General features: G+C 40.1%; 1 protein-coding gene across 1 annotated transcript; it reads left to right on the top strand.

Moving 5' to 3' along the window:
* Positions 1–9439: 9439 nt before the first annotated feature.
* CLDN1 (claudin 1) lies at positions 9440–24941 on the top strand. Its single transcript, XM_019667701.1, has 4 exons — positions 9440–9883; positions 18273–18437; positions 20564–20648; positions 22314–24941. The coding sequence occupies exons 1-4, from the start codon at positions 9661–9663 to the stop codon at positions 22474–22476; spliced, it is 636 nt and encodes a 211-aa protein (XP_019523246.1). The 5' UTR covers positions 9440–9660; the 3' UTR covers positions 22477–24941.
* The last annotated feature ends 390 nt before the right edge of the window (positions 24942–25331 follow it).

Below are 25331 nucleotides of genomic sequence, written 5' to 3'. Positions count from 1 at the left end.
AGTTGGAATTAAGGTTGATAATCAACTGACATTGAGTTGTGGAGATAATTAATTTTGGATTATCCCGATGGGCCCAATGTTATTACAAGGGTCTTTATAAGTGAAAGAGGGAGGCAAAAGAGAGAGAACTAAAGAGATGACAAGGATAAAAGGACTAAGCCCAAAGTTGCTGAGTTTGAAGATGGAGGGAGGGAGCCAAGAGCCAAGGACTGCGAGTGGCATCTAGAATCTGAAAGGACAAGGAGCACAGCCTCTAGAAAGGTACCTAACTCTGCTGACAACCCAATTTTAGCCCAGTGAGACCAATTTTGGTCTTCTAAACTACAGAACTTTTAAGATAATAAATTTGTTGTTTTAAGCCACTAAATTCGTGGTAATTTGTTACAGTATCCATAGAAAACCAATACACTCATTTTTAGAGAAATAGAAATTTCAAAAGACGCAGAACCTGTGTGTTTGATCAAATCAATTATAGAACTTTGACCTGCACACTCTAGTGTAGTGCTGACCACTAGAAGAATTGGAGATGATAGGATGTTCTACATCTGCATTGTCCAATACATAACCATTCACTATATTGATCCCTTGATAATATGGCATCTACAACAGAGGAATTGTGTTTTTAATTTTAATTAACTAAAATTTAAATAGTCAATATATGAGCCTAGAGGCTACCAATAGGACAGCACAGTTAGTATCTGGATTATAACTAAGTGTTTCTCTTCCATATCCTGCCAAGGGATCAAAAGACAATTCTCAGCAAATAATAATGTAGCAAATCAAAAACAAGTCTTTGCATGTTCCAAGTACTGGAGCCATGTCTAGTAAACTATGTCATTAGTAAATATTTAATGAAGTTTGTGGAAATGTGGTGGCAGCCACCATTAAGGCTAAAGAAGACAGTTACTAGGGAAAGATAGTATTTTGCAGCCAAATTCCAGCCAGCCTGGTCTCTGCAGCAATGAGGCCAGAAATCCTCAATCAGCAAGATGCTCGCATATGGTGGCCCTGACCCCACATAGGTGTGGTATTACAAGTCAGAGTAACAGAAAATCAGTTTCACGTTAACTCCTAACTGTGGGACTTTTGCAGTGTTGACTCCTTTGTCCTAGTTCTCATGTTTACTCATTGATTCTGCGTCCGCCTGGTTTAACCTCTAACTTGTGCAACTTTCACAGAAAAGTAACCCTTTCTCAGGCACAGAAAAATGGGCTGAAACGGTGGCAGATTTTATCCCGAGAGTTTGGTTTTTCATTTGAAGGTAAAAAGTATAACACACACACACACACACACACACACACACACACACGTGCGCCTTTGGAAAATTAATTTCAGTTAGTTTTGATTATTTTTCTATGGGTTATGGGATTTTAATTATTTGCTTATACTTCATTTTATGGCATAATACGGCAGCTCCTCCCACTGCAAAATCTCTCACCTCTGCCCCATTCTCGATCTTCACTCTTACATACTGGCTTAGATCCCCACCACCTTCTTTCTACTCAAGTTATTATAAGAAATAATACTTACTGAGCAGTTAATATGTGCCAGGCCTTCAAATGTGTTTTATGTAATAAACCTCTCCTTAGCATCACCCAGTGATGGTAGTAACACTAGTATCCTTATTTTGCAGGTGAAGAAGTAAAGCACCAGAGGATAATTACCAACTAAAGTTGCCTAATGTTACACAGCTAGCAACCAGCAAAAACAAGATGGCAATGCAAGAAATCTGGAGCTACCACCTGTTATTAGCCATTTTTGCCACCTTGATTTCAACAACATCATTATGACACATAGCCAGTGAACATTAGAATATGACTCATAATTAATTTTTAGTAGTATTATATAATAGTTAATTTAAAATTTAATAGCTAGTGAGTTTACTCCTTTGAGACAACATTGGCAATGAAATAATACTTTTTCAATAAAATAAAGACCTAGTTTATGTTTCTAAAAGTCTCAGACAGAGGATCTAGAATGGTGATCATACAGTTAGGACTCAATAAATGTTAAGTATCATACTCTTGAATTGGGAAATATTGATAGCTAGTGCACCTGAAATGACACATAATCTTGTATTCTATCATGTATATGATAAGTGAGGGGGAAATATTGAGCTCTCTGTCCCACAATATTTCAATAGTCCCTTAATGAGGTACTTAACTGGTCTCCAGCATACAATGACTAATCCCACCACACTTTTTCAACCAGTTACTCCCATTGTTCCCTCAATTTGGACCCTCCTGGCCTGGCCTCCAGATCCCACCTAGAACCACACCTTTCTAAATGGAATCACTGTTGTACCCCTCCACTGTCCTCCTCCATAATCCATTCTCCACTCTTCAGGGTAATGTGGTTAAAAACATTATCAAACAAACCTAATCAGGACCTGCTCATACTTAAAGCCTTTTCATGTCTTCCTATTGCCCTCAACAACAACAAAACAATCCAAATAAACCCAGTTAGAGCCAATCATTCTCATCTACATATTAGGTGCAAATAATCTCAATGCCCATTCTTCCTCACTAATCCTCCCTGTCCCAAATTCTATTATTCCTCCATACAAGACAGCAGAGTTGTATTTTACAGACTAAAATTGTGCATAATATATTGTCCTTGAAAATCTCTTAGGAAGGAGCCATATTAAACACTGGCTACACTGCATAAATCCAAAAGGTGCCGCTTCTCCTCCATCTTTGAAATGGTGAAAACTAAGAGAGGAAATCAGAGTCCTGTTCCCCATCCAATGCTCTCCTACACACACACACACACTGTCTCTGTCCTGTGTTGGTGAACAAAGCCACCTCGCATTTAAAAAATGATTATTGCTCTTGGCTCAGCATCAATATTTTTTTTTAATTAAAGTTTATTGGGGTGGCGATGGTTAGTAAAGTTACATAGGTTTCAGGTGTACAATTCTGTAACACATCATCTATGTATCATCACATTGTGTGCTCACCACTCAGTCAACCCTCCTTCCATCACCATATATTTGAAATGACACAAAGGCATATAATCTCTAACAGGTGAACTCCTCTCTGTCGCTAAAGCCTCTGCCTTTCACATTGTGCAAACCCTCTCACCAGCCCATTTCCACAGTTTCCACAGTCTTTTCATTAAGTCGATGTCTATCTCTGCCTCCTGCAGCCTAGAAAAATCTTTCTAAAGTGCCAATCTGCTCAAGTCTCTGCTTAAAATCCTTGTTGCCTGGTGCATGATACAGTTCACACCCCTTAGCAAGGTAAGGAAGTTCTGTCCCTCAGGTACATACTACCTGCATTCCTACATGAACACTGGCACCAAAAACCTATAGAAGCCAGAGAAGTGACATACATTAATGAGGGAGGAATAGCAGATGCTGTGGAGAAGCAGCAGGAAACCAGAGAGTCAATCTAGACCTGCAGAGTACTTCCACCTCTTTTTGACCAGAATCTAGATTTTTAGGTGAAATCATACAATTTTTCAAAGTTAAAGTTAACTTAACTTTCTGGAACTTACTGGGCAGTTAAAGAATGCATATTCAGGCCAAATTTGAGATATTGCTGACTCGGTTGTAACTGCTCCATATTTTAGTATAAATTCTTCCCTTTGCCTAAAGTGTTCTCTCCTTTACATAGCTGAGAGTTTAGATCAAACATTTAGTTCAACATGATGAATCACAGCTCGCCTACCACCCTCTGATCTATGGCCATGGGGCACTCATCCATTCTTACACTACAGCTATTATTTATCAGACACTTTCCATGTTCATGGTATAGGGCTCAGCATTTATAGGCCTTACACCAATCAATTTTGGTGGCTTCTCACAGCACATATATTCATTTTATTTTACAGATTGGGGAAAACAAGGCATGGAATTATTAATGAACTTATCTAGCTTCACGTCTAATGCAGGGAGAAAGCAGTATTATATCTTCAATTCTGCCTTATCCCAAAGACGGAGGTGTGAAAAATCATGATCTTTACCACATTGCCACCTTTTTTTGTTTTCTTGCACCCACCACCACAAAAGCCAGGATTTCCTTGAGTTAAAACTGTCTTTACTCATCAGTGTGTTCCAGTACCTCAGGTCCCTTCTTCTAAAGACTGGGGACTCTTCCTCCATCAATCTGTGGATAGATGACAGATGCATCTGTTCACTCATTCACTTCATTACCCAACACTTTCTGAGCACCTACTATTCACTCTGGTGTGACTGATTTGAGGACTTGCTGAGGGCACAGCTTATGGGTATCAATCGCTGCACTGGTGGTTTGCAGGGTCAGTAAGGAGGTAGACCATACGCACATGCCCCAGGTTAGTGCAGTGTCCTGCAGAAGATGTCTGCCTCAGGAGTCACATCTGCTGAGCTTGGGCGCCAGCTCTGCCCTCTGCCAGCTATGTAACTTGGGGCGAACCACTTTACTTATCTGGGCCTTGGTTTCCTCATCTACAAGGACTGTTACCTAACTCACTAGTTTATTTGAGAATTAAGTGAATTCATACAAATAAAGCATTTAGACTCTAAATAATCAATAAGCATTAGTATAATGATTAGTTTTATGTCTCCACGTAGCTAGTCTATAGTGGCCAGTTGTTTGGTCAAGCACCAGTCTAGATGGTGCTGTAAAGGTGTTTCTTAGATGTGATTAACATTTAAGTCAGTAGTGAGGAAAGCAGGTTACCCTCCATAGTGTGGGTGGGCCTCGATCGATCAGTTGAAGGCCTTATGAACAAAGATTAAAGTGTCTGGAAAAAAAAAAGAAAGAAAAAAATTCTCCTCAAGACTGCAAGATCTGAAACTTAAGATGGCAATACCAACTCTCGCCTGAGACTCAAGTTCTACAAATTTCAGACTTGGCATCTTCTCTCTCTGTCTCTCTGTCTCTCTGTCTCTCTCTCTCTCTCTCTCTCTCTCTCTCTCTCTCTCTCTCTCTTTCTCTCTCTGTATATATATATATAGATAGATAGATAGATAGATAGATAGATAGATAGATAGATATAGATATAGATATAGATATGTATATATACTCATCTAACATCATGTCCAATACAGGGATCTATCTATCTGCCTACCCATCTATCTCCTATTGGTTCTGTTTCCATTGAGAACACTGACTAACATGGTTAGTGTTATATTAAGAGGACTGATAGTAAAATATCTTAGCAATTTGACCTTGATTCTTGATGATCAAATTAGCGGGGTGTTTCTAGCATCCTAATGATTAAAAGGAAGCCTTTCCCCAAACAGAACAAAAGCAACGGGATAAAGTAAGGGAACAGTTCTTCACCAACTTGTTTCAAAGTAGATTTTTTTACTTAACAAGGTTTTATGGCTGAAACACTACTCTCTTCTCCCCCTTCATTTCTAAAGAGATAGATCTATTAGGCTAGGTGCTGATGGGAGGGTCTAAAAAGACTTTATGTGCACCTGATAACAAGGTAGAGACTTCAGAAAACTCTTACACTGAAGAGACTCCCTGATCTGCTGAGAGGATGCTTCGGTACCGGTACCGACCATATCTCCATCAGCCCTCTGCTCCTGGCTCACCCCATCTCAGAAAGGGCCCCTTGTACTTTAGCCCTCACCGTGGCCAATGCACAGGACTCAGAGGGGAAAACTGCCCAGGGCCCGTAGAGGGGGCCTACAAATCTCATCTAAAGCCCCTAATGGTCTCATTGCTGCCTTTTCAATTTCTGAACAGAGAATTTTATCTGCCTTCTAAACACCACATATCCTGTCACCATGATTTAACTATGGCATTAAGTGGGATTCTAATAGAATCAAGTCAAGAAAAAAGAGTCTTTTTTAATATATGTGAGGATCATTTGTAACTGGCGGAGTTAGCAAATTAAATGCATTTATTCTGCTTGATAAAATAATAATTACCATTCCATGTGCTTGCTATGTACCAACTACTGTTCTAAGTAATGTACATGTAACTTGCTTAACGATCACAACGCTATGAAGTAGAGTTTTACTCCCTAGAAAGAGGAAAAATCTAAGGTACAAGTATGTTGTACAAATTTTCCAGTTATTCTACTAGTAAGTAATACAACAAGGATTCAAAAAGTTTGTGCTTTTAACCACGTACACCTTGCTACCCCCTCAAAAACTCCAAAGAGATTCAAAGGGCTGTTTCAACTAGGTATGATAGGCATGCACCCATGGTTTTTGGTATTAGTAACCTTCACGTTCTAATACTGAAATTGGTGTTAAATTTCCACATCTGTGCTCTGATCCCTCTCTCAAGCCCTACGTAATTACACAGCAGATTGTTTACTTAGAAATGTGACCATCCATTCTGCTTTTACTACCTGTGAATCCCTGAAAAGTCAATGTTAACATCTATTGTCACTGGGTGAAAAATTTATGTTCCGAAGACTTTCTTACTCTCATCTTCAACCATTTCTGAGAATCTGTCATGCTGGCTCTTGGGAGTATGTTCTTTGTCTACACGCTCTTCTCTCACCTCGAGTCTCACCTGTACTTTCACCTCTCTGTGTATCTCTTCTGCTTACTTCTGGTTCTCAGGATCATGTCTGAGCCCAAACACCAGTCACATATGTACACAGGGTAAACAAGTGGGTTACTGTGCTGTTCTCACCCCTACTTCCCTCCTCAAAAGAACACCCCCCCCAACATGATTCCGGATTCTTCGGGTGCAGAATCTTAGTAGGCAGCAGCAGAAATTGAGGAGGACCAGGAAGGGGCAGAAGAGCAGTCACAGAGTGGAACATCTTACCACTGGAGGTAGAAACACATGATCAGGACGTCTAAGCCCTGAAAACCAATGGTCCTCCATTGATTTGGTTCACACAGGGAACTACTATAGAGCAATGCTTAAAGGTCTGGGCACCAGGGTCAAAGTGTGTAGTTTGGAATCCCAGTGCTGCCAATTACCAGATATGACCCTGGGTAAGTGATTTGAGAGGTCAAGTCTCTTTTGTCTGAGGGTCTAGAGTAGGTTTTTCTACTCAACAGGCCAGGGCATTTGCCACCATATAGTCAGCCTTTCTAGGGACTTCTTGGACCCAGTGCTGCCCCTATTGTTTTTGCTTCATATATGAAAGGCCAATGTGTGTAAGTTGTTTTTCCTCTTCATGGAGAGGATGGATTTCCTTGGTGGATTTATGCTGAGCCATTATCTCACCTATCTGCTCTTAGAAAAACACAGAAAACTAGACAGGATTAGAGATGCCAGAGATGGGCCTGGATCACAGCAGAGTAAACAGCACCCACCGCAACCTCATAAACACGGCTGTGGGCAATGAGGTAATCAGCCTCACAGAGACCTGGAAAAAAAAAAAAAAAGAAAACACAGGGCCATACTGACCACGGGATTCATCCCTCCAATTCCCGCCAACTGTAGGTTGATAGAAACAGATGCTAAATGTAGATGAAAAAGGCCTATGCACAAGTACATTAATTGGACTCAAATCTCGTCTTCATTGATCCAATCTGAACAACTAAGAAAAAAAATTAATAGTTTTAATTCTGAATCGACTGGAACCAAAAAGATAAGATGATATGATTCACATGGGCGTGGCCTAGGCCTACAGCAAATTCTAGGAACCTCCTCTGAGCTAAGTAATCCTGGGGAATAAATAAAGCAAATGTGATTGATACCGCTTCATCCACACTCACAGGTGCCCACAGAGCATCCCTCAGGACCTAAAAGGAATTCCTGACTGTGGGCCCAGACACAGGGGGCTCACCCTGGACATGGCCCTGCCCTACAGAGCAGACTTAGAGCCTTCCTGGCTGGGGTCCAGGGAGGCTTTCGGAAACACAGCACTAACTTATTTCAAACTTGCTTACCCCTAAATTAAAGCTCTCTATCCATCTTCTGTGTTACCCTTTTCATTGCTAGTCCCCAATTTTTTTCTGCAGAGATTTGTCCTTCAAATGTACACTTTCAAAAAGGTATCTGGAGATAGGTGGAAGTGAGGGTTTGGGGTTTTGCTTTTTTTTTAATAGACTTCTTTTAAGGAAAACTTTAGATTAACAAAATTGAGCAAAAGATACAGAGATTCCCATACTATCTGCCCCCAATATCCATGGCCACCCTGATTATCAACATCCCCCAAGTGATAGAGTTTTTTCATTCTTCTCATTCATACTCAGAAGTTTTCTACTGTTCCCTCCTTGACACAAGCTGGCAGCCCCCATAGTAAATATTGGGGCAGATCTTCTCTTCCTTACCATGTTTATTTCTGCCTCTGAGGTGCTTCTGTTTTTACCAAAACCACAGAAGTTTCTCCTCCCACCGTGCTCACACCACACACAAGAAGCAGTTGGGAAAACATGTTAATTATTCCAAACCACAGCACCATTTAACGACAGGGAAGGAAGCTTTAGAGACCCAGAGAGTAAAACAAAAGTCTCAACTAGATTAAAACCTGAGGGTGTGGCCATAGCCAGTCACTGCAAAACCAGCGCCAGAACCCAGACTTCCTAAATCCTAGCCCAGTGCTCTTTCTACTGGGTTAAGACTTTTTAGATGCCCTTGCCTTTGATGAATAGCATCTGATAACTCATTAATGAAACACCCCTTGAGGGTCGGGGGACCCACTGTCCTGGTCCCTCTGATAATGAATCGCTGCTCTAAAACAAACTGCTGAGGGGATGAGGCTGGTGTGTGTGTGTGTGTGTGTGTGTGTGTGTGTGTGTGTGTGTGTGTGTGTGTGTGTAGGATTGGGGAGGGGAGGTTGCATTTTCATAGCAATGATAATTGAGTCAAGGGCACATATTTGGGTTCAAATGTAGCAGAAAGCAGAGTGGGCTGGGAGCCAAGTGCTGGATAGGGTACTCACTTGCTGTGTGATCTTATGCAAGTCGTATTTCCTCTTTGGGTCTCAGCTTCCTAATCTATGAAGTGTACCGATTTCTTACCACCCTTGTAGAAATACATGATTCTAGAAGAAACTATTAAGGCAAGAAGGAGAACAGGGAGGAAGCTGAACGAAAGGGAGGGAATTGTGTGTGTGGGGGGGAGAGGGGAGGTGTGTGTGGGGGGGTTGAGATAGATAGACAATGCCTGTTAATAAGACAGTGAAAAAAAGTTGAAAATGAAACTGTGGGTCCCTTGAGAGCTCCATTTTTCATCTTTATGCATTTTTAGTGTTTACACATAATAGTAAATTTGGGGGAAATAAAGACTGGATGAATGGAAAATCTGAGAAGGCTAACTAGAGAAAAAAAAGAGCGAGGGGAGAAATGAGAGGGAGTGGGCACGGGAGCACTTTTAGTACCTACCTGACCCTCTCCAGGTTGCCCCCACATCGCGGGCGGGACCTCCCGGCCAAGGGAGCGGTGGCCCATCAGCGCTGGAGCGGAGGCTCCCTCCCGTTTCCCCAGCGAGCAGCCCCGAAACCGCCAGGGGGTGCTGCGTGGAGGCCGGCCCTCGCGGGGGGCGGAGCTGCTTTAAATTGCGGCGCCCTGCAGGTTGGCGTTTCAGTCTCGGAGCCTGGGAGCCGCTGCGGCTTCTCACACTCGGACTTCAGCGCCGACCCAGACCCGGACTTAGATCCTTTGCAGCGACTTCTCAGGAAGCAAAGCTCCGGGCAACAACCTCCTCCACGCGGCTCCGCCACCCCCAGGAGCCCCGGCTGCGCCCCTGCAATCTCCGCCCGCTGCACCTGCCACCACTGAGCGAGCCCAGGCGCCCGAAGTGAGCTATGGCCAACGCGGGGCTGCAACTGCTGGGCTTCATCCTGGCCTTCCTGGGCTGGATTGGAGCCATCGTCAGTACGGCGATGCCCCAATGGAAGACTCACTCCTATGCGGGCGACAACATCGTGACGGCCCAGTCCATCTACGAGGGGCTGTGGATGTCCTGCGTGTCACAGAGCACAGGGCAAATCCAGTGCAAAGTCTTCGACTCCTTGCTGAATCTAAACAGTGAGTGCATTCCCCATCCCCACAGCTGTGACCTGGAGACCCCCACCCCCACCCCCAGGGGTTCCAGTTTTGGGGCAGTGGCATCCAGCCGCCAATTCTGTTCTGTGATTATAAGGTTATCAGTCTTCAGTTGATCAAGTCTTCTCTGATCATGTGGTCTGTCTTGAGGAAATGGAGAAAACCTTGGTTTGGGAAAAGGGAGGCCCAGGCCAAAGCTCTAGTTTTGCCTCTAATTCCCTGGGTAACACTTTTTTCTCCCTTCTAGATGTGGTTTCATCCTAAATTTCGATGAGAGTAGGATGGAGATTGAGAGGTGACCGCCAGACTCCAGCTTGAGTTCTTAGGCCTTTCTTGGACATCCTGACTCTGTGTAACTTGAAGAATGGTAGGGTTTGGACAAGAAAATAGTATGCCTTGAAAAGTTTGGAGCTTGATAGCTTCTTAAGGTTGTAAAATTAAATAGGTAATCTCAAAGTATTAGATAGATTTTTTTTTCTTTTTCCCAATCTATCTTTACTATGATTTTTCATAAAAATTGCATTCCTGCATGGAATATCCGCCAGCATGTACTTACTGTTAAGTTTGAATCTTTTGATTTTTAAGACCCAGCAGGGCGTGGGGAGCCCCCTTTGTGCCCCCTGGCATGGCTCCTTCAGGAAAACTCTTGAGATTTCCCCTGACGGTTCTAACTTTCAAGTCAGGGGGATGCCGGGGAGGCAGGTTTTTAGTGTCATTTTGGAAAGTGAATGTTGGTAGTAGGTGGGAAAAAGGGACGAGAAAAAAAAAGTTTTACATAACCTCCCATCATAGTCTGAAAAAAAAAAAAGATAAAAGAAAATGCCACAAAGTAGACGCAGCTAATGAAAGCAGAGGACAGCTTTGGGAGGAAGTTAGTGAGAGAGAGGGTGGGTCTTTCCCAAGTTTCCACATTCCACAAAGGGTTTTCTGTGTAATGGATGTTCGCATCTTTCAAGTTGGAAAGGATTATGGAGACTGCAGTATTCCTAAGGATATTGGGGAGAGGAACGACAGGATGGCTTTTTTTCCCTTTACAAATTTTTTTTTTAATAGAAGCTTTTGAGTGCCTTGTCAGAAACTTCTTAAATTCCCACTTACTTAGGTAATAACAATTCATGGCTGGAGTCTCTTCCTTGAGATATTACATTAGTTGTCATGCAGCTTGTGTCTGTTTATGCCCTTGAACTACCTTAAGAAAAGAGTCCTTAGTCTTTGCCTAGATAAACAAGCCAGCCCACCGGCCCCTGTATGGGCAGAGGGTGACTATGTTGTCATCGCTCCAGTTTACTTCAAATACTTTGTTCACCTCCCACATGGGGTTTTGTCAAAAGCCGTATGCTTTAGAGTTATTAAATCTGTTCTGAATCTGCTTAAACCCTTGGAACACCTGTGGAATTTGGTTAGTCAGAGTGCGTGATGGTCTTGAGTATTGTCGTTTTAGCTTTTCAAAGTTCCCATATTAGCATTCCTTTACACCAAATATAAGGAGTACATTAGGTATACTCCTTTATATAAACATTGAGTCCCCCCATGGAAAAATAAATACAAGGAAATGGTGTCAGGTATTTCGGGTGTCATGTTGAGGAATTGGCAGATGAAGGTTCTAAGGGCAATTCTAGAGTTCTTTGGTTCTTCTGATCAAAATAGTTCATTTTCAGCATGTTTAAATGTGCGTCCTTTTGACTTCTTTAGTTGACCAATGGAATCAGATTGCATCATGTTGTAAGTACTCAGGTCAGCTTGACACATGATAATGTGTTAAAGTATTTTATGTTCATTTATTCCTTGCTAATATGGCTGTCACAGCCTTTGAAGTTGCAGTAGAAGAATTAAACAATATCTTCCCCCTCTCCCCATACACATTTTTGAGATTTCTGCCTGATGAATATATATATTTTTAAACTCCAGATCAGATTCTTCTGTTCTTTTTGGTTAACCCAGAGATTACTGAAGGTGGGGCTGAGTCCTCTCTCAGAGCTGATTCCCAGAAAAGGGAGCCTTGACTCACGAGCACTCTCCCCAACCTGCCAGTGACTCACTGGATGCCTTTGGATGGAGCCATAGAGCCTGTTTCTGTTTTTCCACCTGAGTAGTGATGCTCACGCCCACCTGATGTACAGACCTGGGGTGGTGATTCACTGGGCTGGTTTGCTGTAGTTCTGTGACCTCTACAGGTGAACAGGGTTACCTGTATATATAATATAAGTAGTGTTCCTTGTAAAAGGTTGTATTCCTCGAAGTGTTTTTAGGTAAAAAGCTCGGCGAGAAGTTTCCTGAAATTGGACCTTGTTCTCTTTGCCAGTGGAGCCCACCTGGCATCTTAGGGTCGAGACACAGGGATTTATCAAGGTTTTAGTGCTAGACCTGTTAAGAGCCCTTGTTCTGCTGCTCTCAATAGTGTCAACTGTGAAAGCCATAACTCCATAAGTATCTAAAGGGATACAGTGTGCTTGACCAACCTAGGAAATGAGATACAGCAGGGGCTTTTTAGGTGCTTCTTGCAAAGCGAAAACGTAACAGAAACTTCCTGGGGAAACAAATGTTGCGCTGTGCGTTATGGTTTCACTGTGGCTGACACAATTTCAATTCCATCCAAAGTATGTGATGTTTATTGACACTGATGACTGTTTCAGCTGAAAGTTGGAATTTACAAAGGAGAGTGGCAGATACAGTTACAGTAGATTCTTCCGGATTCCGCTGGACACTTAGACGTGTTTTGATCCAGTTCTCACACTTTTGACAAACTAGTGGCAGTTTTATGTGCTTAGTTAATTTCTTCTTCTTGCTTGGCTTTAATAGCTAGAGCTGTCCAAAGACTGGGCTTCCCTGGGAGGTTGCATGGTGGGTGGTGTACAAGTAGAGAAATAAGTAAGCATTTTGTAGGAATGTTATAGGGAAAAATCCAAACACCAGACAAATGGGAGGTTAGGCTAGACTTTCTAAGTCACATCCCACATTGGAATTCTGTAATTTGTTTATAAGCTCCTCTAGCCTGTTAAACTTGCTTTGCATGAATCTACATGTGTGTAGGAGTTCTTAATGAGTATTGTCAGTGAGGTTTCTCAGCACTCTCACCAGCATGTCAGGCTCAATCAAAGAGGCAAAATCACTAACTTGGACAGGCTTTGAAGTGTAGGCAGAGAGGAGGGCACCCACTTATGCTTCCCCAGGCTGCAGTATGCCTGCTGAACCAAGGCTGTTCATAGGACCACTGGTGTTCATATCTGTTTCAAGAATTAGTTCAGACTCTTGGAATGATGGAAGTCAAAACATAAATCCAGGCTTGAGATTAGAAGCTCTCGTTTCTTACCCTGGTTTTGCCCTAACTAGTAATGTGTATAATGGCGAACGACTTGGTCTCTGTAGGCTATAGTTTCCCCACTTATAAAATAGGGCAGAGGGGCAGAGTGGGAGGAACGTGGAGATGAATCCATGGTTCATTTACCCATTCAACAAATGTGAGCTATCCTGTTCCGAGAGATGCAGCTAAGATGATATATAAGAAGTCAATGATGATTCCTTCCAGTGCCAACATTCTTTGTTGCTAACTGCAGCAATTGAAGGGGAAAAGGAAGAGACATATGCATAATTTAAGTTTCATTGATTGGAATGGTGAGTAAGTGGCATAGAGGAAATGTAGAAGCACAAATTTAACCATGAGGCAATTAATCTAAGAAATAAAAAAGAAAGAGAAAGAAGAAGGAAGGAAGGGAGGAAAGGAAGGGAGGGAAGGAAGGAAGGAAGAGAGGAAGGGAGGAAGGGAGGAAGGGAGGGAGGAAGGAAAACTGCTTAGGACATCCTGAAAAGTGGTAAGTCCTGTCTCATCTCAGATCACTTCAGTTTCTGGCTGTGTTGGTATCTGAAGTCACACCCAGTAGCCACCAGCTCAGTCATCAATAAAATGGAAATGCTAACAATGAGGACTCTTGAGAAACTTTGAACTTAAGTAAAAATGAAAAATTTAGCAAGTGAAAAAGCCATGGAAATATAGTTCTGTGATGGCCTGTGATGAGCTCATTTAATTGCAAGGGAGAAGAGAGCATTTTTGTTCTAATCACACAATCTTCATTTCATTCATTTTCCTATTACTTATTAAGCAACTACTGATGCAAAGAGGGACTATGGGAGGATGTAGATATATTTAAAATCTATTTTGTTTATGATATGTAGTACACAGGGTAATAATGTAGTAATATGGCCAGTAAATAGCATGAACAACACCAGGTATTTAAAAGGGATTGTACTTCTTGTACAGTATGACTTTAGAAAATATTCGGGGGGGGGGGGAAATCCACTTACATGTCTATGCTTGTCCTTTCTACACTTATGTTGATTAACCTAACTGGTATATCAGTAACTCCTAACTCATTTTTTGTCTTGTAAGTAGTGAACTTTGTATTTTTTTCAGATAATACTTTCAGGTTGCAAGTAGCAAGAACTCCTTAGGGGGTCTTTAATCTCAAGATTATCAGTCTAGCTAAGTATAATTAAAAGACAGGCTTCTCCACGTATCACTGAATAATGATGAGAAACAATAGTGTAGCTTTTTGAATGTTAGCTAACCGTTTTCTCCACAGAAAACTTTAGTCAGTGATAACAGTATTGTAGAGGTATTTGCAAATAAATGTAAGGGGCCGAGAAAGGAACGCGTTTGCTTCAAGATTTGATCCAAAATGTTATTTTGTAGCTTTCAAATATTTTTCAGCATCTCTGCCCTGTTGCTCATCGTTCCATTAGGAAACTTCATCTTGGAAGCTTATTAGATATATAACTTAAAACTTTAGAAAATTTTGAAAATTTAGATCAGGTTAAACAAAAAGTATGATTTTTTTTTCTGTGTGTGTGTATTACTAGATTTTAATGATATAAACTTGTCCTGGTTTTATGTAGCAAGATTTTAGCTGCATCCCCAGGCTCTCTACGGAGGCATTTCTCAGTATTTTTTAAAGGTTAAGCTTTACAACCACAGAGTATTTTTACCTATCATATTAGAAATTTTAAAGGATAAAAACATATTCTAATTTAAATTCATTGAACACAGATTGAACAATCTGTGTAGTTTACCAGGTACTGTTCTTAGTGCTTTGGATGGAAATATGAACAAATATCTGACCCAAGCCTTCAAATAGCTCACAATTATATATTTTAGACCTCTGACTTAAAAGGCTTTCCATAAGACCTTAATGTGAAGGATTCATCTGGTTCTAGCTTCACGCTGTGCAATTTAGATTCTATCTGCACATCTAACCCTCATAACTTCTAACACAACACTTGCTTACTTTGATTTGTAATCCTTCATTACATATGCCCAGCCTGTGAGTTTTCATGCTGATTCTCAGCCTTTTTTTTTTCCTTTTTATCTTTAAATTTCCTCTCATATATCACCATAGTTAAGAATTCATCTAAAGGTCTCCAGGAAGGCAAGATGAGATGTTGTATTTGATGCCCATCTAGTATTGTAAAACACAAAGAAATTTCTTAAGTCCATGGATGCCAAGGATTGAAGTGAAAAAAAATATTGCTTTGGAAAATAACACCATTGCTTTATTAGATTTTTAAAAATGAAACATAATCCCCTTGCTCAATAGGGTTTATATGATCCCTAAGTGTTTTTCATTCTCTCCACTACTTTTGTGCATTATACAAACAAGGCATTATTCTGTAAAGAAATAAAACATACTAGCTTTTGTTGCAAACATAGGGAAAAATATGTGTTCCCTCCCCCACAGAAACTTTGTAAAAGAGGTAGAAAGAGTAAAATGGGTATGGCATGAATCAAATATGTTCTCTTTGAGAACTTAAAGGGGAATAAACAACGTTGAAAGCTGTGAATATTCAAAAATTCCAGGGGAGCGCAGATGGAGCCCTGAGGCAGCTCATCCATGTGCTCCCTGCCTGGGTGGTTTGTACAAGCCTGACTCATGAGACTGAGGCCCGATAGACTCTTCCTCGTGAAGAATACCTTGTGATTCAAGTGCTCAGACCTGCTGGGCTGGTGGCCTGCTGTTTTTATGTGAAGTACAGACCAGAATGATGATTATGGAAGCTGGGTTTGGTTTGAGGCCCTACAACTCCAACAAAGTGGAAAAGTTGGAGCGAGATCAGAGAAAGCAACACAATTGATGAATCAAGGGTTGGAAAACTGAGTACTTAGGAGAAAATAAAGTGGGGGCGGCTGAAAGATATGAGGCGATGCGTATTTGAAGGGCTGTCATAGGAAGAATTACTAATCGTGCTCTCTACACCAAGGGTAAAAATCCTGTCACCCTTATTTAAGACCCTCCATACTAGCAGATTACATTTAGAATAAACTCAAAACCCCTTAGCTTAGCTTGCAAAGCCCTGCCTGGTCTATGCCGTCTGACCACCTTGCTAAACCCACCTCATTTGACTTTCCACATCCTATCATCCTTCAGTAGAGTCACCAGCTGTATGTCCAGGATTCAGAGTCTTCTCTGGATGCAGGATTTGTGCTTTTAAAACCAAGACAGTCCCAGCCACATGGACTGGTGGTCACCCTCTTCTCCAGGCACATGGATCATTTGGTGACTTTCCACATCCCCTCAGCCTGCCCTTTGCCTGAAATGATTTCCTACTGAGTGGGATTTAGGAACAAGCCTGAAAAGCTGTGTTGGGTATGAGAGCTTAGTTATTTTAATTTTTCTTTTAGTGATGATTATCTTTCAAAAGTTGTTGGTAAATCAGAAAGAAGGACACTCCCTGACTGTGGAGTCCTTGGTACTTCCCTCTTCATACCGCAGTATGGTGTCTGATTCCAAGGAAGAAGTTCTGCAATAATCTTACAAGCAGCTTCCGTTCCTGATAAACCCATGTTCCACGGAGCACATGCTTTAATTCAGCAGTTGTAACACCACCCTGGAACCTTAAGATAAGTGTGTGGGTAGGTACACCTGTGCCCACGCACACTTACGAGGAGGTGGATATGTGAGGGGACGAGGGAAGTGTCTCTGTTTTGTTTTTTAATTAAATCAAGTAAAAATGTAACTTGACTTCCAAAATGCCTCTCAACTACAGTAAAAAAAAAAACAAACCCAAAAAACATTTGCTACTTCTTAGAAAGATGTTACTATGATTTTATCACAGACTACCTGGTTATGGCAAGGATGGAGATACTAACAAATTAAAATTGACTGATATTTTAGAAATCTTAGTGTTAATTAGGACGATACTGAGACTGAGCCTAGGTCTCAATTATTATAAATAATGAGATAGAAAAGCTTCCCAGCATGTCAGCCTCTTTTGAAGACCATCAAGTAGTCACTTAGCCCAACTCCCTGGTTAGAGAGATTATTATTCACACTTTACATAACAGAAGCATGGTCCCCATGAATAATAAGTAGCTTACTGAAGGTAGCATGGCTGGTTACAGTGTAAATAATGTTTATATATGTGAAAATACTTGTCCCATGTTAGCACTGTCAGTGAGATAATGATCTTTAAGGGAAGGAGGAAATAAATCTAGAAGTAATCAAACTCATCTCAGCAGCATAGTTTCAGCTCCTTTTCTTTGTCTACAGTGCCTGTATGCCACCATGATGGTGTGTTTTCACTTTTTAAGAAACATGCTGGCATGCTCTCTGAAACCTGACTCTATCTGTTTGATCATGACTTAGTACACCAATGACAATAACAGGAAATTAGAAAATGGGTGGAATCCTGAGAAACACTACATTGAATTATTTTTTGCTATTTTACACCATGACAGTTTAAATAGCCTTAAAAACTGGTGCTCTCTCCGAATATGAATCTATAATGTTGTAAAGTAACATTGCAAAGGAGATTTTGTTTTGTTCTAAGAAAATGACATTCATATCGCCCACCTCAACCCCAGTTACCAGAGATATAAATGCTGTTTATTCAGCTATGATAATCTCTGACGAATGTATTTCTTATCTTCCAAATTCATCCATTTTTTTTCTGACGCTTAATGACTGAGATATAAAGCTATTACCAAGCTATATTGTAAACCATTTTAATTATAAATGGTTTAACATTAAGGATAATACATATGATTGTTATTTCAGAATTAAAATACTCCAGTAGTAAGAATTAAAGATGTATTAGTTCTGCTAAACCTATTCAACCAGGCTATTAATTATTTTTCCAGAGGAATTTGAATTTAATGCTGAAAACATAAAATGTTAGAGCTGGAGGGCTTCTTACTCATTGTCCAGCCTGGTGTGTGTTTTTCTGGAGAGAGGAAACTATCTTGGTTACCTGCAGAAATACCACTAGAACTGGGCTCCCCTGACTCCTAGTTCAAGTTTCTTCTTCCATACAATATTGAAGTATACTTGGTCTTCTGCATTCTTCTCCTATTTCTTACATGTTCTAAAATCTTTTCTGCCAGGCACATTGCAAGCAACCCGTGCCTTGATGGTTGTCGGCATCCTGCTGGGACTCATAGCCATCTTTGTGGCCACTGTTGGCATGAAATGTATGAAGTGCCTGGAAGACGATGAGGTCCAGAAGATGCGGATGGCTGTCACGGGGGGCGTAATATTTCTTATTGCAGGTAAGAGAGGCCCCACCCCACCCCCCCTTCCTAACCTGTCTCTGGCATGGTTTCATGTTCCTAAAATCTGAAGACATAGAAACTTTACATCCAGCTGAACTTCCCGTTCTCATAAAGGAACGAAATGAAAATTTGAGATCTGTGCTCACAGTGGACAGTCTATTCTTTCAGGTTCCAGGTGCCAACTGGTTTGTTAGAACCAGTCTCCCCAGGTGAAGGGAGCTATCTCCTATCTAGCAAACACTAAGGAACAATTTTGTGTAATTCAAAAAATTTCAGTGGAATCCCCACAGATGATATGTGGCAAAGATGGGGAGTAGTGAGAGAGAACAGAAAGAATGTGTGAATCATACAGGTGTGTGAGGAATGAGATTGGGGCTACCAGAGAAAAATGAAGACATCATTCTAGGTAGGCAGATTTGAGCCCAGAACACACAGTAGGTACCCATAGATGAATGAAGAGAAAGGCCCACTGGAGTGGAGGTGGGATGTTGGAATGGTAGGAAAACAGGTTATGTGAACACGTAGAGAAAGGCATTGGAAAAAACCACTGTGTATTTGTTGCTTTATTGAAGTGTTGATTGGTGAGGTAGATTTGTGAACTTTGAGAAAATGAGAGCCAGAAAAAGACATGGCAGCTCCATTTTAAAGCATTATAGCAAGGCATATTTTAAATAAGTTTGCATGTGTGTGTGTGTATAAAATAGTATTTTATATAGTCTATTTTTGAAATAGACTATTACATATACTATACATAATGTATATAATAGTCTGTTGTGTTTGAAAATGACACCAGTGATATAATCTACCACTAGGAAAAACTAGAATTAGACCTTTTCTTCTCGTTTTCTCTTTGAGAGAAGACCTTGTAGGAACCTTTGCCTCAGCATAGTATGTGGATTTAACCAATAATGAAGGAAGAATGCCTGTCGTTTTGCTAAAGATTTGGTTAGTTTAAAGTCACCATTCTTTCAGTTTATCCAAATTAGCTCCTGTCAAAACAAAACAAAAACAAACAAAAAAACATGGACGGTGCTTTATCCCCAACAATTTAATTTTACACCAAAGGCTATGAATAGATTTACTGCAGAGCACCCTTCCTTTGCTTGCCTGATTAATTGTAACTCCCCTAAGTGACTGCATCACTCCCAGTTCAGTTTCAGGGATTTCTGAGGGAATGAGAGTGAAAAGTTCCAGAGTATTCTCAAGTTGTATGTGAGCAGCCAAAAGCACTAGAGTTTTCTGTCAAGTATTAGAGGCAATTGGATTGGACAACTTTTTGTTGAGGGGGTGGAGAAAGGATCACTGAAAGATTTAACTTTTTATATTGATGATATTGATGGTTTCTCAGAATTACTATAAAAGGAAGTTATTTAATTTCTTTGGGTAATAAAAATCAAGGTATTTTATAATTCGTTTAAATGATGGAATGAATTATTTTGACTATGGAGTTTCTCTGGGATTACTGAAATACTAAATGCATGAAAAATTGGGAGTGCGCTGCATAAATTTACCTGATGTGACACCTCAGCAAATCTCACGCAATACCTGGCAGATCTGGCCAGTGGAGCAATAGGAATATGAGTGGTCCTGACATAGGTTTCGCTCTTCCTTGCTATCTAGCTGCTTACTTTCCTTCTGATCCTGAAGAAATGTAAAATTTGAGGTTTGGTTAAGAAGACTGTAGGGAGGTTTTTAACCATTTTAGAAGCAACTCATCCATCCTAATAAGGATATTGGTTTTATCAAAAGTAGTTTAGTACACTAATGTCTAACAATATCTTGGAAGCTCTTAAATGACATGAACCTGCTGAATTGTTTCTAAAAAAGCGTTCTTTGTGCCAGTGACCTTGAACTACAGATGAATAAGATGACATAAAGAGTATAAACTATGCCTACTCTGACCTAATATTTTTGCCTGTCTTAACAGAATACTTGGAGTAAATTATGTCTGAACCTCTAATCTCCCTAAATTAAAATTGTCTAAATTAAAATTGACTAAATTAAAAATGTCAGCACTATTGATGATATTTAATTATTATAAAATCCTTAGAAATTTAATGGGCTCAATATTTATGCTCAGTGTTCCATAATGATTAACGGTCTTCTGTTTTGAATTTCTCTAGGTCTGGCTCTTTTAGTGGCTACAGCATGGTATGGCAATAGAATTGTTCAAGAATTCTATGACCCCATGACCCCAGTCAATGCCAGGTAATGCTATTCACACGTACAATAGAGAAAGCACCCTTTTTATGTTCTGCAAAGTCCAGCGAGTACCACAGCTTCCCAGATTTGCTTTCTGGAATTTTATGTCAAACTTGAAAATAATCTGAATAGCCTGTGACTCATGTTAAAATGACTTGGATAAGTGCTTTAACAGCCTATATTGATGAAAGAACACACTTAAAGTAGAAACGTTTCAAGCTTTATACCTTGCAACTATGTGTTGGACACTTACTCTTGTGTGTGTGTGTGTGTTTTAAATGTTAATACAGATAATATATTTGGACTTGCCTTTTTTGAAGTATATTCTGACACAACACTTACTTGCAATTATTTATAACTAGCACACAGTTTACAATAGGAAAAAAATGGTACTACCGTAGGGGTGAAGGAATAATACTTCCTTCCCAAGTGTAACTTTATGAAAAATGTTTATTTATGAAAAAATAAATACTTTGAAATTGTACGTGCCATCACAACTATAAAATGGACTTTACGAAGGTCATCCTCTTTAATATGGCAAGTTGTGGATGGAAGTTACAGGGCTGAGTCCTGGCTCTCATGTAGAAACACTCTTTGATCAGGGACAAGGCTCTTTGTCTCACTGTGTTCATGTCTTTAAAGCCTAATGACTACACTCAGAGGCAGGACGTTAAGATGTAATTATCATTTGTCGAGTGCTGGGATGAATGGGTGAAAAATCACAGTGGTTGGCTAGATAAGGTGTGATTCTTTTTATACAATCTCCCACGTGTAGGAGAACACAGAGTGCATTGATTGTGTTGGAGTCCGTCCCATAAGATTTACAGTGTAAGGACAGAAACTGCTCGTGGTCAACAGACTAAACTTTTAGTAGTAATAGATGGGAAAGCACTTTATAAATTGCTAGGCACTGTATACTTGTTACTTACATTGTCTCATGTGATCCTGAAAGTAGTCGAGCGATGCAGATGGGATTGTCCTGTTTTAAGAGAAACAGAAACTGAGGTTGAGAGGTAAAATTACTAGCCAATAATTGCAGCAGTTGAGAGTGTGCATCAGGATCCAAACTCCAGCCTTAGAACGCTAGATCCAGTGTTCTCTGCCCTGATTGTCCACAGTCAGTCACAAAACCTCTTCCCAAGAGTCTGGCGTAATACATCCATCTGGATCAACTTAATCTACAGTGGTCCACGGGATGCTTAGAAGTCTTTTTTACAAAACCATTAATTTCAGATGTCAGTGTATATAGGTACCTAGAATCAACCATTAAAAACTCTAATAGTCTAACACTCTAGCTGTTTCTTTATAGAATATGGCTGCTTCTTGGCCATAACATGCCTTGTGAAGCTTTAGCCTAGGAACCATAGTCCAAACCTGACTTCTGAAGCACATAAACATGTTTTACAAGTCTCCTACACATGGAAAGGTCTTTGGAAATATTTGTGTAACTAACCTGGTATTGCATGCCGTGTTGCCTTATCTGCTATTGCAAATTGTCAACAACTGTAATGTAAACATTCTTGTGTGTGTTTCCAAACCTGAGAGTGCTTCCCCCGGGGATCGTGGGGGATTATTTTCAGTGGAATATGATACGGGTTTTTTCCATTAATTATATTAGAAAAATTCCCCGTGATTCATTGATTAAGCAACTGCATTGTCTTTTCTTTTTAGGTATGAATTTGGCCCAGCTCTCTTCACTGGCTGGGCTGCTGCTTCCCTCTGCCTTCTGGGAGGTGCTCTACTTTGCTGCTCCTGTCCCCGGGGAACAACATCTTACCCAACACCACGGCCCTATCCAAAACCTGCACCTTCCAGTGGGAAAGACTATGTTTGACACAGGAGCAAAAGGAGATAGCCCTGTTGGAACAAACAGAAAATGGACATTGAAATACTGTCATTGACTTTAAGACCTTGAACTTTGACTGTTGTCGTCTGAACTGTGGTATTACGAAAAACAAAAACAAAACAGAAAAACATTTTTTTAAATACCCGTTGCTAAAAACGACTTACTCTTATCTCCTTTCCTTAATATGGGAGGGAATCATTTTCCGCTTGTATTACTGTTTCCCACTGAGTAATTATCTCAAATGTGGGGAGAAAGAGCTCCTTAAATATAGATATGTATATATACATGTTTTTCTATAAAAAGTTAGATAGTAAAACCTCTTCTGTTGTCACCAGCATCCTTAAAATATATCTAAAAATATATATTTAAGCCTATATTGATTAAACAAGCAGCTTATTTAGTATGTCCCTTCTTTCTATATGTATACATATGGTATAGGTCAAATATCATTTACCGTCCTTCATCAGCTTCACTTTAGTGTCTTTGACAGAAGACCTAACCTACTAACTATACCAAGTACAAATTTCTTTAATTCTTCACATGTGCCCTTTGATATTCTTCTCTTATTATTTTTTTACCATGATTTTATAGCACTTGCTTTATCATCAGTCAGTCATTCTTCATACCTTTATTTGTTTTTTATTAGTTTGGGCTTACCTCTTGAATCTAATAACACATTTCATAAGCCTACTGTTTAATTTCTAAAATCAATAAGATTATCTTACAACTCCGAGCTTTGGGAGCAAATCATTCTGCATGACCAGAAAATGTATCCCCTTTGACCTTCCCACCTGATCTCTGTACCCTGACCTCTAACACTCTTGTTTGCTTTGAAAATATTTGTCTTGCTGAGTAGCTGCCTTCCCTAGTGTTGTAACACAATTCACTGAATTTTTAAGCTACTTATTTACAGCTGTAAATCTTCCTAAACTACCTTTTCTTACCCACGCCCTCCTCATCTATACTGTTTTTTCCTATGTAATTATCTTGTAGTTTACCTCTCCCCAGAGAGGTTTGGTCTGTTTGTCTGCATGAAGTGCTAGATTTTCTGCAGTGATAACCTGGTGACAAATATTCTCTCTGTAGCTGTAAGCAAGTCACTAATCTTTCTCCTCTTTTCCCATCTGTCAAATTGAGATAATGATGCTTAACTAGCTGGTGGAGGTGGTGTGAGTATTAATTAGTTGGTATTATACTCATTCTTTGAACATGAAATATGCATCACTAGTGTTTTTATTTGCCCAATTGGCTGTTTGGAAGTCATTGAACCAAACCTACACACACGTCTTCACCTTGTTCAGCACCTTCCTTTCTCCTCCAGTCCATTTCCTTTCTTTCAGCTGTGTCAAGCATGTTTTTGGGGCTCTGTTCCATTTTAATAATTGCTTTTCATTTGCTACTTCAATTGAACAAGATGATGTAATGAAAAGGGTGTTGGTGCTGGTGTCTGGAGACCTGATTGGTGCTATCAATTACTGCCTGAGCTTGGGCAAGGCACTTGGCTGGCCTAGATTTATTGTTTCATCTGTAAAAAGGGGATTGTAATTCTTGACCTGCCTACCTTGCAGGGCTTTTGTGGAAATTCAGTGAGATGGAATTTATGCAAATATGTTGTATAAGATGAAAAGTACCATAGTAGGGGAAAAAACTATGGAATTTAAGTGCATGGGTTTTGGATTACTATTCCAACAATTGAAAAGAGAGAAATTTTAAGAAATGTGTTTCTTGGCTTAACCAATCTCTCAAGTGATAACACACTACAGTGAAATTCAGCTTACTAAATGAAGAGGTCTCAAAGGAAGTCAGTTTCTTCCATCAGTATGGCCTGGTGCTTTTTGTGGGTAATTTTTTCTCCTTTTAGGAATACAGACTTGACCTAGGACAAGTCTGCACATATAATGGGTAAAACAGAAGTGTAAGTGTTGGAAAAGACAAAGTATGGAAGATTAATTTAAATTATGATAACTTGCAAGGGTACTCAAGATGTATATCTGTTAAGTGATGCTGTCAGAGGTATTGCTGTTAGCTAGCAGCTAACGCTGCTAGGAGAGTTTGAGAATGGTAATTCATAGTGAAACAATATGGAAAAAATATTGAAAAAGCTGTATGATTATTTAAACCTAGTAAATTTTAGTGTGTCTTCCAAATCTGAGTCTATGCTTCTAGAAGGTATAATTCAAAGTGCCTTTGCCACATACATAGATCCTAACGATGTGTGTATATAAATGCATGGGGTGATGAGTTGCTGAACTCTACAAAGAAATTGATCATCAAAATGACCAACAGAAGTATTACACCAGAATTTACTCAATTTTGATATTTTTGTACTCTGCTACTACACCTGGAAACAGACCCAATAGATACTTTGGGATTTTGTAATGGGACTTTGTATAAAGCAATATTCTTTTTCAATAAGTTGTTGGGGATTTTTTAATAAAAACATAACTCCCTGGCTTGTTTTTCTAATCATTATTTCAAGATTGCCATGCTTGGAAGAGAAGATGACTTGGGATATAATCTGACTCACTCTGTTCCTGGGTTAGAGCTCTGGTGCCTCTGGGCCATCTAGCACATACCTGAGTGACTCCACCTGCTAGAATGCCCTATTTCTCAAACTGAGCCCCCTCATTATTGTGACTTTTGATAGAAGAGAATGCCAGGAGAAGTTATTAGTTATATGATTTTCTTCATCCCTAAAAAGGGGCCATACTGCCATGAAGAACTAAGTGATAAAATAGCCAACTGGAAAGCACTGTGCAAGCTTCAATGGCTGCATTCCCCACAAGGTAGAAGAATGAAAGATGGTGGGCCAAAGATCCCTTAGTGTGCTTGTAATGATGATT

Source organism: Hipposideros armiger, unplaced genomic scaffold (genome assembly GCF_001890085.2).
Source record: "Hipposideros armiger isolate ML-2016 unplaced genomic scaffold, ASM189008v1 scaffold_14, whole genome shotgun sequence".
Taxonomy (NCBI): Eukaryota; Metazoa; Chordata; class Mammalia; order Chiroptera; family Hipposideridae; genus Hipposideros; species Hipposideros armiger.
Note: the sequence above shows the minus strand (reverse complement) of the source record. Positions and strands in the feature narration are given on the sequence as shown.